Raw genomic sequence first — 15,969 nt, 5'->3', positions numbered from 1 at the left:
ACTAGCTGTGCATGCAGAGGTATTTGTAATGCATGCTTTGTGTGGTTTGTGCACGAAAATTTTCTTGTCTTGTTATTAAATTCTTCTCACTTTCTTTTCTTTTTCTTTTTGTTGTTTTGGCCTACAAGTTTTGCCACACACTGTATAATTTGTATACTGAGAAGCCATATCCACATCAGTTTAAGGCCAATTTCTGAACGCCGACTAAGCAATATACTAAAAATGTGCTTTAGTTCATTTGCTTATCCAAGTTTATGAGGTGAAATAATTCCCTTGTTGCCAGTCTTTGAAAATGCAACTTATTTTAATAAATAAATAAAAAATGAATAATAAGGACCCAACCCAGCTCAGCTCAGATATCTGGAGCTAATAACAAGGCTTGTGGTTATTAGTAGTGGGGTTTTGTTAATGTATCCCACATCATTTAACTAGGAAAGAGGGAGAGCATAGGTTGATTACTAGTGCATGGGTATCCAATCTGAAACCGATCAAGTTTACAGTTAGGGATGAGCACTGCAGCATTGTTAGTGGGCAGTTGATTGTGGCCACTTTGGTATTGCTTGTTATGGTTGTTGTGTTGGTTCCTCACCACATGGACAGTGATAGGGAATGATAAAGTATACACTTCTATGTTAATTTAACTAGGATTGAGCTGTTGTACTGTGATAACTTGACTTTCCTAAGACACTTGTTAATAACTTGTTTTTTATGCAGAAAAAAAAATGGTTTCATCTTCTATTGATAATACGAACTTAAGATTAAAGCCAAGGTTTTGCAATTGTGGAAAAATAGCTTCCATGCGTATTGTACAAACCACTGCGAATGGAAATGAAGGACATGTCTATTTTGTTTGCCCAAGAAAATATGTAAGTACCTATTATATAAATGAATCTATTACTTTTTACAAATTTCATTTGTCCTTTATTGATTAATTGATTCTTGTCCATTGTAAACTTCGAACGACCACTGCAATTACTTCAAGTGGTTCGCAGCTGATGACGACGACGACGACGACATTACCTCATCAAGCCGTGCCAATGCTGGACGTCGGACAGATTCAAGAACAGAAGAAATTAATGATCTAAGGACAAGGCTTGGTTAGCATCATAGAAGGCTTCAAAGGATTGAGAAGATATTGAAGGCAATGACTTATGTCATTGTATTTTGTGTATTTTTGTACTTTATCATGTAAATGACTCAGTTCTTAGGTTTTGGAGCATGCTATGAATGTAATCTACTTTTGTATTTGTTTTGTAATTTTTTTTTGGTGCTTAAAAATCTGAAGGTTTGCAAAAACAAGTGTGTAACAGCTTTGTTTGAGATGAAATGTTGAATGAACAGTTTGTGAAATCTATTGAATTATGTTGGTTGCTTAACAATGTGTATTATATGTGATGGTTTGAAAATGTTAAATGTTGTATACCAGGTTTTTGAAATGTTGAATAATGTTGAATGTTGTATACCAGGCTTCTGAAATGTTGAATAATGTTGAATGTTGAAATGTTGAAATGTTGAAAATGTTGAACGTTGTATAACAGGTTTCTGAAATGTTGAATAATATTGAATGTTGAAATGTTGAATGTTGAAATGTTGAAATGTTAAACATTATTTAAGCAACATTTGAGCATTATTCAAGCAAAAAATCTGCAACAGTTTAACTCTATGTCAGCAACATTTCAACTCTATTTCAGCAAATTTTGAGCAACAAATTCAGCAACATTTTAACTCCATTTCAGCAAATTTTCAGCAACATTTCAGCAACATTTGAGCATTATTGAAGCAAAAAATCTGCAACAGTTTAACTCTATTTCAGCAACATTTGAACTCTATTTCAGCAAATTTTCAGCAACAAATTCAGCAACATTTTAACTCCATTTCAGCAAATTTTCAGCAACAATTTCAGCAACATTTCATCAACTCTATTTCAACAACATTTGAGCATTATTCAAGCAAAAAATCTGCAACAGTTTAACTCTAGTTCAGCAACATTTGAACTCTATGTCAGTAAATTTTCAGCAACAAATTCAGCAACATTTTAACTCCATTTCAGCAAATTTTCAGCAACAATTTCAATAACATTTCATCAACTCTATTTCAGCAACAGTTTCATGAAAGGTTTTCAATATTACATATCCAACAAAAAATTCAGAAAAATTCCCAAAACAAAATAACGCTAAGATGTTGATGTGTGATCCATATGCCCACGCCCACGCCCACGACCACGACCATATAGTACCTACAAAGAAAATAAAATAATATTACATCAAAGGAATGATAAAATAAATTGGAACTTTAAATGAATGAATGACAAAATAAAAGAGGAAAGGTGAAAAATAAATTACTTCACTACATGCGGGACTATTTGAGGCTTGCGAGTGATAATTACTTGCATTGTTAAGCAATGCTTGATAGGTTCCATGGACGGAATACATCGATGGCATGGAAAAATGCATATTGTGATGAAGAAAACTTGGCGGCAACAATAACAAACACATATCAATTTAAAATGATAATAGTCACCTACAAATCTCTACTAAAACTTCTTATTAAACTAACTTACATCATAGGCGGGGTGTATAAATTGGGACGAAGAAGCTCTAACTTCAGGAACACTCGGCGACAATGGAGGAAGTTGAGGAGCACTTGAAAATAAAGGAGCCGACTGAGGAAATAAGGGAGGTGCTTTAGGAGTACTTGCCGAAAATAAGGGAGGAATTTGAGGAGTAACAGACATGGAAGTTTGAGAAGCATTATGTGAACTTGTTTTATTTTTCTTTGCCAACGCAAGCTCCAAATCACCTTTTATCCGCCTTCGTCCCTTGCTAGTGCACTCTCTTCTCTTGAGTCCTTTTGCTTGAACTACATTTTTATCCCCTACACCATCCACTTCAAAGCTTTCGGGTGGCTTTCTTCTTGAATAGTATCTGAACAAGGCATATTGAATTTTGCGCTTAACATGGTTTCAATGTCTGCAATTAATTCATCCGCTTTCTCAACCGTCAAATTATATGTTTCCTCACTTTCAGAAGCTCTATAACGTAAAGTTTGATGCAATCTTACATCAACCTGAATATCATGCCCACACCTATCTTTCACATTTTCAGATCTTGCTTTTTTAGTTCATCTTTTCAGAATATATTGTGAAGGAATCTCTTTGAATTTGAGTCTTTCTTTAAGGATCTTCAAACAATGACTACACAAAATGCCCTTCATTTCAAATTTCCTACAGCTGCAAGTTACTGAATCATCACACTCTTGCCTCACCTTCCTCACCTTTATACCATCACTATCAAGAACCGTATAAACGGTACTCTCACCATCATTTTCAATTTCTTCAATGTTTACTTCAAGGGACTTGACATACTCATTCTGAAATTCTTCAAAAATTTTATTTGTGTAAACATCTGCAGCTTGCTCCATAATCTTCACTTTAATATTCACCCTTGGCAACTTTTGGCATAGAGCATATTCGGCTTGTAACTCTTTGTACCTCTTCACAGACAGAACTCGATCAAAATGCATGAAAAGTTGCATTAAGTTATGATCAGACTGAATGAAACCCTTCAAGAAAGCATTAAAGGATTCACTAAGTTGGGTGCTACTCATGCCCGCACCCCATGCATTTCTAACATATGGCCAACCCCATTTTTCCTTCACCCCAAATGTTAACTTCAACCAATGATTATCTCTTACTTCATACTTGTCAAGCATTTCCTTCCATTTTAACGTAAACTCTTCCTCATCCTCAATGTTGTACATAAACGTGGATAAAACACTCTTCATCCCCTTATCCTTCACTGCCTTATCCTTGAAGATAGAATTTGCATGCCTTAATGCATTTTGCATCAAATGCCAAGTGCAAAGGCGGTGGGTTGTGTTAGGCATGACAATAGGTATGGCCTTAGCCATTGCAGCATCCTGATCCGTGAAAATTGTTTTTGGAGCCTTACTTGACATTGCCTCCAAGAATCTTCTAAAAAGCCATACAAAAGAATCGACGGTCTCATCATACATCAAAGCTGCACCGAATATCACAGTTTCCCTATGATGGTTAAATCCAACAAAAGACGCAAATGGTCTATGTGCATTATTTAACTTGTAAGTAGTGTCGAAAGTCACAACATCACCAAATTGCCCATACTCCATGATCATCTGAGCATCGGCCCAAAATATGTTTGTAATCTGCTCCTCGTCATCTAATTGGACCGAGTAAAAAAAAAGATGGATTCTCCAATGATTTGTCACGAAAATATTGCAAAATGCTACCTGCCTCCCCATATGCTAAACTATTTTGCCTCTTCGTTCTCAAATAATTTTTTTGGTCCAGTTTTGTGAACCCAAGTGACTCCCTTCCACCAACTTCATTACCCATGAGCTCAAATGCAGCATTAAGACGGATTCCAGATTTTTCAGCTAAATCTATTTCGGTTGCCTGTGATGCAGATATCTTCCTTTGGGATGGTAACATATGCGTACATTCTGTTGGTACAAAGATATTATTATGTTGTTCAACAAAATCACTAACAAAAAATTTCTGCATATTCCTATCCCACTTAATGACAAGTCGGGCTTGACAACCAGTCCTTACTTCCTGCCTAGGATTTTTTGTTAATGGATCTCACTTGTCGACAACCCGAAATCCCTCCTTATTACAAACAAATTGCCTTGAAGTGATTTGCCCATCTTTGCCCTTGTTTACATAACCCCTTCTAATACTAAACCCTAACCTTCCTCCATAAGTATTATAGAAATCATATGCTTCTTGTTCTGTATCAAATGTCATGCGAACTCTAGGCTTCCAATCACCCTTACCTCCGTCATTTTCATGATTGTTAGGTTCCATATCAATGTGCCAAGTCACTTAAAAAATAAAGAAGTGCTCAATATTAGCATAAAAACTGTATATAAACTGAATAAGATAATTAGCGAATAACAAACGTACCACCTGAATATATATAAAGAAACAAGGAACAATTCTACTAATTAATAATTTTTACTCTCTTATGATCAATAATTACTAGACCATATCAGGCCAAATAAGAAATGAAGCAGATAAATTCACTAGTAAAGCATCAGCTACCTTTCCATATTTCTAACTAGTCATTTTCTATAATCTGAAATCCCATGTTTGCTAACTAAGAGTTGAAAGGAAAATAAGTGCAACAAAACTAAAAAGACTGATCATATGCTTAGTTTTATTTGTATTTCCTTGGGCCTTAAATAGAAAATACTCTAATAATAAACATTTTAAGTTTCTTCTTCTTCCTCACATTTAATTATAAACCAAATTGACAAAAGGAAAAACAAGCACAATAGACACTTCCTAAATTAATAATTGATTTTCAACTGTGAGGTTACTTCTCATCAACTATACATCACCAAAGCTTTAATTTAAGGGTAATCCTTTTCAATTTAGACAGATCAAGAAACTTCCAGTAATTGCAAACAAAAAATTAAAATAAAAATAAAAATTAATCAAATCAAATCTGCAGATAAACTAAAAAACACTTGACATTTTGGAATGAGATAAACTAAAAATAAACTAAAATGAAATCTAGAAGATAAACAAATCTGGAAGTTTGTTAGGTGCAAGGTTGAAGTCCCACAATGCAGACCAAACATCTTATAGTAATGATACGGGCATAAAATACAATTTGAAAAAACAATATATGACATATATACATATCTAAGCTATTTTTTTACAAATCTTGACATGGGTCCTACTATCTTGTACTGGTTTTGCAGGTTGCAGTTGATGATAACAACACAAATAGCTCAGATACATTCTACATCATTCACCACTGTTGACATATATACATATATATATATATATATATACATACATACATTTATGGAAAGAGAAGATCTTTGTACCTGTTCTGTTCTATGGAGTTCAACGGGATGCACTGTTCTATGGAGTTCAACGGGATGCACTGTTCTATGGAGCGACGGGGCGACTGCGACGGTGGGGCGACGGGATGCACGGCGGGGCGACCTATTCTCTAACTCTTCTTCCCTCTCTCCTTCTTTCACGGGTCTGCTTCTTTCCGCTCGAATGATATTCTTCAGCCTGGGGGGAATTTTGAAATCGGAAAAATGTGTTTTTTTTTTTTTTTTTTTTTGAAAATCCTCACCAAAACGACGTCGTTTTGATGAGGATTAAGCATAGCCGTCCGACCATCCACTTAAGGAGATCACTCTAGAGAGTTACTCTAGAGGATCCTTACTGGAATATAAACGCTATTCGAGAGGCAAAGAGGAGGAAGCGAGGGGATGTGAAAGGAGAGAGAGAGAGAGAAAGAGAGAGAGAGAGAAACGCACGAGAAGAATGAGAGCAATAGACAGAGAGGTAATAGTAGTGGCGGCGGCGGCATTTTGATTATGATAATACAACTTAATTAATTATGAAGAAATTATTCAATAATTTTAGAATATCATGTGATTATAACTCTAACTAATCACTAATTATTTAGTCTTATATTGTTTTCTCATTTTCAATATAAATCGTAGACCTCTATTGCTTTTTATCAATCAAAATTTTAAAAAGTATCACGTATCCATATTCCGATAATGCTAAATAATCATCTCTAATTATGTCACCTATTTCACGAGATGGACTCTCCACACTTCAAAGTTAAAGTCCGGAAAAATTATTTGGTTATTGGTAACTAGGGAGGATAATAATAACGGTGGTGTTACATATAATAATTAATTTATTAACTAGTATATTAATATTAGTTATGACATTATTATTAATTTTATTAATTATATAAATTATAATTATAAAAAATCATTTAAATTATATCACATCATCAATTGACACACTAATTAATATATTAATTGGTGTATATAACTTTGTTCTAATAGTAATAGTGATGGGGAGGGTATTTTTGAGATGAGCACTCCTCCATGTCTTATCCTTTTATATTGAGATTCGTATTAATAATCTAAATTATTTATTTTATGGTTCTTGTAAAAAAAGTATTATCCATTTAAAAAAATAATTTTATCTAATAGTTATAAATATAAGAATAAATCGTATTTTATCATTGTTTGGCAAAAACTTTTTTAATTGACTTTTTTAAATTAAGACTTTTTTAGTTTTAGACTAAAAAGTTCATTTGACATTTTTTTTTTTTTGTGAGAAGAAAAAAATGATTGTAGTTTGAATGTGATATTTGGTCTTATTGACTTATTTCAACTAGGATAGCCAAACGAAACTTTTGTATAGTTTAAGTTTACAATTATATTTACTGTTCATTTTATAAAATAAAATATAATTTGTTCATATGTTATAAACACCTGATAAATTTAATTGTTTACATAAATAATAATTGGGATATTTATTTATAAATATCTCTTCACCTACTTATGTTCCACTTAATTCAAATTATTTTCTTATATTCTAATAAATTTTACAAGTGACATAGTTACTAAAATAACCTTAATAATAGTTGGGTAAAATGTGCATCAATGTTCACATTGACAATATGAATGTTCTATGATATGAATATTCACACTGCCAAATTTATTTAATGTGAATGTTCACATCATGAAATATTTACACTATCAAAATTATTTATTTTTATTTTATAAAAATACATATTCAGTGTAATTTTATTTGATAGATTTCGTTAAAAATATATATTTCATATAAAAAATATGTAAAATAAAAATTATAAATATTTAAAGTTTATAAAAAGTACAAAATAGTCTAAATAAGTGCACACTAAGTTGAAAGATTTAAAAAATATATACATTTATAAGAGTAAAATTATTCATAAAATATATTAAATAGAAGAATTAAAATTTAGTGAACTAAATATTCAAATAATATGATTTATCAAAATATAAGAATATTTCATGAATTAATTGAATACAAGTACTTAAAACATAATTTTCTAATAAATCTTTTATAATTTTTTTTATTATGAGACCTAACAATTAAATAGTTTAGGTAAATTACAAATACACCTTTTGAAGTTTGATTAAAATATGAATCGTCTCATGTAATTTTGAAAATTACATTCTACTCTTGAGGTTTCTTATTTCATGACAAATCGCTTATTTTATTAATAAATTATCAAATCAATTAACAATTTTTAATGATGTTAGAAATATGTTTTAATTAATAATTTAAGTAATTTTATTATTATATAGGAAAATAATTATAAATTTTATTTTTTTTAACTAATTCTATTAAATAAAAAATTTTGATAAAAAAAATATTTATTATTTTTTGAATTATAGAAAATAATTTGTATTTTAAGTAAATTTTTAAAATGTATTTATAATTCATCCAAATAGTTTAGATAAAAAAAAATAAAAAATAAAAATGATGGAATAGAGGGAAAGCTCATCCCGTAAGTTTTCCGTGTTATGATGGGTTTGGTAGTCGAGTTTCGATTCACACCCCTACCACATTATTATTAAGAATAATGTTAATTACGTAATTGTGCAAGAAAAAATAAAAAATTAAAATCAAAATCAAAATATCACAACACATCAATAAACATCAAGTGTCTTCTCGTGAGCCCAATTTAAAAAAAAAATAAAAAAAATTACCACATTAATATAAGATACATATCTCATCACGTGATTAATCTGTTTAGTACTATTAAATTTTTGGTACGAAACATTTTTGTTGGTAGTCTGACAAATTGATTGGGTGATGAGTGGGACCGACAGGCTGGTACCGTCTTCAAAACTCATTCAGATCAAAATACTCGTGATCGAATTTGGTGCTGAAAATTAGGGCTGAGCAAGGAATCCGTGAAATCCGTAATCCGATCTAGTCCAGTCCAATCCGATATGTTTGCATTGGTTTTTTGAATCCGCGGTTCGGTTCCGGATTGAAGAATTAAAAATCCGTAGTCCACGGATTGGTTCTGGATTGAACCTCACGGTTTCGGATTGGAACCGATCCGAACCGTATACAAATAGTCTATATTTTTATTATACATCCTCCCCCATAGTATCTTCTCTTATTCTATATAAAATCTAAACTCAAACCTAAAACCGTATAATATCTTATTTTATTACTTTTGTTTGTATTTTTTTATGGTTGTTTAAATTCAAGAATAGTATGTCACTATTATAGAAAAACATGTTGCTATTATGGAACTGATATAGCGCTATGTCTATATTTTTATAAAATTAAAGTGTTATATATATATATATATATATATTTGTTATTTAACCGTGGTCCTAAACCGATCCAATCCGTATTTAAATGGATTGGTTCGGATTGGTTCCATGATTTAAATGGATTGGATTGGTTCTAATTTTTCAGGAACCGTAGATAACGAATTGGTCCTGATTTTATCCCAATCCGATCCAATCCGGACCATGCTCACCCCTACTGAAAATACTCTACTCACGTGTTTCAAAATACCAATATGTCATTACCATTATCACATTAATTTTTAATAAAAATAATAATAATAATAATAAAAACTATTTCTAAAGTATTACTAACAACAAAAGTGACGGTGACGGCGAAAGTCAATCACCGTTTAGTCCGACACTTACAAACCAGAGTCATTCCCATTATTAATATTATATTTTTAGGGCATATTTAATTGATTGGATTAAAAAATAAGATTAAAATTATTAATCTATAAACCTTATAATCTTGTGTTTATTTTAAAATTTTGTTTTGAATTATTAATTTAATAGATAATTAATCTAATAAATTTGTAAGATTATTAATAATGGAGTAAGAGTAAGAATATATATCCTGAGTTAAAAAATAAAATAAAAATACTCTTTTACCTTGATTAAAAATTAAAATACTTATTATTTTTATATAATTTTATATTTTAGAAGGCTAAAAATAATTTTTAAAATTAAAAAAATATTTTTTGATATTTATTTTATCAAATTAGTTTATATTTAAAAATAAAAAATAAAAAACAAACCAAACATGACATTGTATTTTGTATTTTTATTTTGCTTTTATTTATTTATTTATAATTTTTTTAAAACCATGTTTTTGAAGAAATTTTGATAAAGTAAAGATTGTAAAAAAACATTGATGGATGATAAGATTGGAAAAGAAGATAAATATAGTTATAATCTTACATTCATATGTTTTCTTATTCAATAAAAATCAAATAATGGATGAGAGGATAATTTATTCTACTAATCCAATTAGTTAATGAATACCACATTAATTTAACGAGATTATTAATATCTTCATTATTAGTCTTGTGAATCAAACATAACTATATAGAGCTTGTTTGGGAAGAAAAAGTATGGGCTTTTTTGGTTATTTTAGCCACAAAAAACAAATAGGGTTTTCAACCTAATAAGACATAACATCACATTCAACCTATAATCATTACATTTTTTCTGTCACAAAAGAAAAAAAAAATCCGTCTCAAATGAGACTTTTTAATCCAGGATAAAATAGCTAAAAAGTTAAAAAATTAACCTACATCCCAAACGAAGCCATAGTATTATTATATTTTCTGGGGATTAAGGTGTTTAAATTATTATTTTTTTATGAAAAATATGAGAAATAAAAAAAAGAGATGACGTGATTTAAAAAAAATTTAAAAAATACACTTTTGCAGGGATATCAAATAATACCTAATTCTTGACGGCTAGACAGTAAACTGTGGGACTTTACGGACGGCCAATCTTCTTTCGCCACGTATTATTTGAGTTCTCATATGATCTCAATTTGTTAAGCAGCGGATAACTTCCTTGCCGTATGTGAGTGAGGATCCTCTCCTTGTAGCTCCCGTGCTTGCGCCCGTCCTTGCAGGCCTTCGGGTCTACTTTTAGGCCCAATTTTGATAATCCGAACCGTTCATATTTTATGATTTATTCAGTATATCATACCTGTAAAAAATCAAGTTGATCGGATATCAGAAAGCATATGTTCGGAAAACTGTTTATTAAATTTTTTAAAAAATAGTGTTTAGTTCAATTTTTCAAACACATACTTTCTGATATCCGATCAACTTGATTTTTTACAGGTATGATATACTGAATAAATCATAAAATATAAACGGTTCGGATTATCAAAATTGGGCCTAAAAGTAGACCCGAAGGCCTGCAAGGACGGACGCAAGCACGGGCTTGCAAGGAGAGGCTCTTGACTCTGCCGTATGTTTGTTTCATCATCAGAGTACAAGCAAACTAAACACGTAAAATTAACAAACCATAATTTGAATGACATCATTAAATAAACATCAGATCTAGATGAACTAATTTCTGGGTCTAATAAAAAAAATTATCTTAAGATTGTTGAGAGCTTGTTGGCTTTTTGGCTTCCGAAGATTATTGTTGTAATTGTGAGTATGTCAGAAAAGATCAATTAGTCCTTACAGAAAATTAATTACCAATCAATTATCAGACGATTGTGTTTTAGTTCTTTCAGTCTCAATGAAGAGGACTTTTACTGGTGGCTTGATTTTGGAGAATTAAACAGATAACAATGAATTAAAAAACAGTCGAAGTATTTCATTAAGATGAAAAGACTTATAATGATCCAAACTCAGCCTCGTAAAGGTTTACAGCAATTCTACTTGGAACTACTCCTATGAAACGAAGTGTAGTGTAGGAATTTTAAAGTACAGTAATGTAAAGAACTATAAATGTAAAAAAAAAAAAAAAAAAAAAAAAAAAAAAAAAAAAAAAAAACCTGTAAATGTAAAGCTAGAAAGGAAAATAAGTATAAAGAACTGATTTTTTTGATCTGAGTCCGGGGGCTTTTTCTTGGGCCTTCTCTACTATTTATATTGCTTCAGGATGACCATCGAATTGCATTTCCAACAATCGAACTGCTCCTCCATGATCATCGATCATTTTGCCCTAATATTAGCTCCATTACGCCATTACTTGCAATTAAGCTTCCCTCATAAATTTGAATTTGAAATGCAAGTAACCGTTGAGGCCACGTCACTTTGTATCTCTTTGTTGATCCGCTGCTACTCAGATCTCTTAATAACCAATACTAACTACCACGTGTACGATCAAGATCGAGGACCTGAATAGTCTTCCTATATTACCCTTATTTCGCCACGCGTCGAATTGCAATTGACTTGTACAAAATATGCAGCCAACATTACCCCCCGTACTAATATACCCAATACTTGGTGATATTAGTAGATCAAAGTCTTTTCCTACGTCTTAGAACGTGCATGGTTTCCAGAAATGCAACTGTCATTTATCATCTGTATTAAACTCCCCTTCAATCTTTTGAACACCTCCACCACCTTAGTATTCGAACAGACTGGTACACTTTTTATGGCCGAATCAATTACCTCCTTCATTGATCGAGCACATAAAGAGTCATATGATGATGTTGTTCCTCCTCGAAAGAACCTTTATGCATTAATTGGCCACCTTTACCCACCCTTCTATATTCAAGTCATGGATGCCTTTGCAGATTACCAACCCTTAGACTTCGAACATATTGCCCTTAATCCTTCGATTCAGAAACTTACAAATATGGACATGGGAAGGTCCTTTTCTGACTCATCCTCAGACTACGAACAAACTGCTCTCAATCCTTTGATTCAGAAAGTTGCAAATATGGACATGGGAAGTTTTCCTTCACAGCCCTCTGCATGGGATAAGGCTGCAACTTCTTCCTCTTCTGGGGCTTCTGACTGGACAAACTGGTCAAAACCCGAGGCCTGTGATTTAAGGAAGCGAATCAGCCATCTCTTTGTTAAGTTTACTGACCCTTTAGAATTTCCTTTCTATGCGCGAAGCTTGGTGGTCTATCCTTACGTGCCCATTGACCACCGACGCAGTTTGGAGGAGAATTTGCTTGTGGCATGGCATACATCTTCCATGCCTACAAAGACAGTGCATGTCGCCCGATGCCTAGAAGAGGCACAAGGGTACAATCCATCATTCTTAGCCCAGAAGGCGAAGATTTGTTCTTCTGACTGGCTCGATTATATCAACGCCTTTGTTCTTTCTGCCATTGCTTCACCTCCTGAGATAGAAACATCCACACCTTCTCTTCCGCCAAGTCCTTGCTGGACAGAGAAACTGAGGCTTGCCCTCTCCTCAAATAAGGTCTTTCCACCTTACAAACCTCTACCTTCTCCTATTCCGGCTGAGCGAAAGCAAGTTCAACTTTTGCTCGCGACTTTCTCCCACTTGCCCTTCAATGTTCTTGAGGACAAAGTCCCTCTTAAGAACCTTCGATAGGCTTGTGATATTCTGACTCGGGGTCACGTTCTCAACCCCCTCACCCAAACAAAGCTTCACATGTTTTTGGACCAACTTCCATTGCTTCTCCACTGGCATCGGACCTCTATGACCACCACACAATCTTTAGACCAACTTTCATCCCTTCGAATTCATGCCCAATACGAAGCAGAAAACTTTATTAAAGAATTCGATGATTTCAAGAATAAAGATTCTGCATACTGGGATGACTTAGATATGGACGAATTGGAACAAGGATTGAGAGAAACAGCTTTCGAAATAAAGGCTGAAGAGCTCTTTTATAAAGTGAGAGCACATCAACTCATGCAACCAATGTTAGAAGAAATAGAGGACAGAATAAAGAAAGAACAGAAATTCATTGATCATAATTGGACTAAATTTCATGATCTTGTTATTTATTTCATTCCCTATTTTTATGAGCTTGAGTTTATACCCAAGTAGGGCCATTCGATGTAACTACTTTTGCTTTAATACTACTAAGACTTCTCTTTGTTTGATATGGTTTGATCTTGTCTCCATTTGTCTTTAAAAACAATTTCAGAGCTTCGAACTGAACAATCTTTTCCTTCGAACCTAGATTCAATCGTTTTAAATGAATATTAACAAAACGACCATGAACTTTTCCAATTTATGGAATGTAGTAGATAGTTTTTTGTTGTTTTTCTATTTGGGATCCATGCTTCGAATCTAACAATCTTACTCTTCAAAACTTGTTTCAACACAACCAACATATGGTCAATGATTTAGTATGATCAATCAGTTTTAAATTGATCTTTTTGTCTTGAACAACAGTCCATACTTTCAAAAATATGGAAGCTCCTTTTGAGGGCTGCACTGTTTTTGTTCAAAAAAACAACTTTTCTGACTATATATAAACCAACTGTTGGTTTCGATGTTTCGAATGCCAATTTCCATTCCTAAGGGATTCCTAGTTTTACTTCGAAGAACATCACTTTCATTGAGAAACCTAAAACAGGTCTTTAATCCTCTTCGAAGTAAATGAATACTTGAGTATTCTTACATCTTTAAGCATGGAATGTGCTTCGAAGCTGGCTTCTTAGTTTCGAAGCCGTTGTTATTTGACTTTTGGCGCGAAAATCTGGCTTCGAAGCCAAACATTCTACTTCGAAGCTGGTATCAACATCTGGGATGTGTTTTTCCCTCCAAGAGTATCAATATTGAAGGAAATTCTTCGTATTCGTACTTTTAGTACTTAACGAATTTACGCGATGTGCCTTTCAGATACAAAGGCTTTTGAAACCCTTTTATTCTACATTCTGAAATCACTTGCTCGCTCAACATACAAACCCTTTACCTCTATTCGTCTCCCACTTCTTTCTACTCCCTTTCCCAACTTCATCCTTTGAGAAAGCGTTCTATCAATGGCTTCCTCCTCATTGAAAGTGCTAGTTGAAGAGCGTGTGAGCCCATCTGTAGCCCTGAAAAGGCTCATTGATGCAGAATGTGAAAAGTACAAAGCTGGGGAGAAAAGTGCCATTGACGGACGCATCTTCATTCCTCGTCGTCATGTGCAACAAGACTATGTGCTTGGCCCATATTCAAGGAGATTCCTATTGAGCTTCCAGCTCTATACCCTCGTCTGGAAGACCATTGTCTCCTTTACGAAGGTGGCCTTGACTAGAGGAATTGGAAGACGAACCGCCCCCACAAATGCTGGCCCATGGTGAGAGCGGAGTGGCAAGAATGGTATGATCGAGTTGTCCCTAGTAGGACCCTGGACCTTCAAGAACTCTGCCTCCTCGACGCCCTCTGATTATCTAGGTTAACCATTTCAGAGGACCCCTTTTTAGTTCCTGCTGCTCTATGCTTTTGGAATTCTGTTTTTAATTTCTTCCAATTCAGATATGGGATGATGGCCCCTACTGTTCTTGACACTTGCCATCTTTTAGGATTATCTCCCATTGGAACTCCCTTTGGACCAGATTATCCTGACCTAGCAGTCCCTTTTTCTCTCCCCTCTCTTAACTCATCCTATAGTGATTTTGTCAAGGCTGAGAATAGAAGGGAAGGTCTTGTGACCGATAGGGAATTCTTCTCTTTCTTATTATATTGGCTTTGCAAGTTCCTTTTCTGCACCTCCTCTCAAAGAATTATGCCTGAATTTTCCCCTCTTGCCAAAGTCCTTGTTTTACAGAAGAGGGTGGCTTTAGCTCCATACGTTCTAGGTCACGTATATAGAGTATGCTCTCTTTTCTGTGAGAAACCCTTAGATGTCAATCAAGGGGGGCCGATTTGGATTCTTCAGCTTTGGCTTTTTTCTTATTTCCCTGAGTTATAATCCAAATGCCTTAAATTTTTTGAACCAGACCCTCCTACTCATGGCATGAGGCTAGCCAATGCTTCTCTTTATCTTTCTACTTTTGCTTTTTACTTCTCTTTTTTCCACCAATTTTCAGCTTCTCCTCTTTTTTACTACTTTTGTCCCTTCGAACCCACTACTATTGGCCCACTTTGGTTGAAGAATTTCCTAAGTGATAGGCTCTATGCTTCACCTACTCACAAAGATATATGGGCCTCCATTTTAATCCCCATAGAATTATTCATTGGGACTATGAACCCCAGAGCTTACAAATGCATTGATGAGCTCTATTGTCCTGCACAATTTGCTAGACAATTTGGCTTTACTTAGGGGGTCCCAATGCCTCTCGTTAGTAACACCAATCTAAGTCTTACCACTAGGGATGTGAAAGTTCGAAGGTCTAGACTGGAAGAGGCAACTTCCAAATTTATACAGGACTTGATCGATTTTGA

The 15,969-nt window shown here is 33.5% G+C and overlaps 1 protein-coding gene across 1 annotated transcript; it reads right to left on the bottom strand.

The window, feature by feature from the left end:
• Positions 1 to 2,173: 2,173 nt before the first annotated feature.
• Positions 2,174 to 4,468, bottom strand: LOC114322606 (protein FAR1-RELATED SEQUENCE 5-like). The gene is made up of 4 exons (XM_082872590.1): positions 4,267 to 4,468; positions 3,265 to 4,196; positions 2,881 to 3,066; positions 2,174 to 2,236 (listed from the first exon to the last, which is right to left on the bottom strand). The coding sequence occupies exons 1-4, from the start codon at positions 4,466 to 4,468 to the stop codon at positions 2,174 to 2,176; spliced, it is 1,383 nt and encodes a 460-aa protein (XP_082728716.1).
• Positions 4,469 to 15,969: the final 11,501 nt, after the last annotated feature.

This window comes from Camellia sinensis, chromosome 5 (assembly GCF_055761805.1).
Source record: "Camellia sinensis isolate YWXY chromosome 5, ASM5576180v1, whole genome shotgun sequence".
Taxonomy (NCBI): Eukaryota; Viridiplantae; Streptophyta; class Magnoliopsida; order Ericales; family Theaceae; genus Camellia; species Camellia sinensis.
The sequence above is the reverse complement of the archived record's forward strand: the minus strand, read 5'-3'. Positions and strand labels throughout refer to the sequence as shown.

Coding starts and splice junctions, on each gene's coding strand:
- LOC114322606 (XM_082872590.1), bottom strand. CDS start 4,468: ATGTTACCATCCCAAAGGAAGATATCTGCATCACAGGCAACCGAAATA. Junction 4,197..4,266: donor TTTAGCATATGGGGAGGCAG/GTAGCATTTTGC, acceptor CGGTCCAATTAG/ATGACGAGGAGCAGATTACA. Junction 2,237..2,880: donor CGAAAGCTTTGAAGTGGATG/GTGTAGGGGATA, acceptor TTTTCTTTGTAG/GTACTATATGGTCGTGGTCG.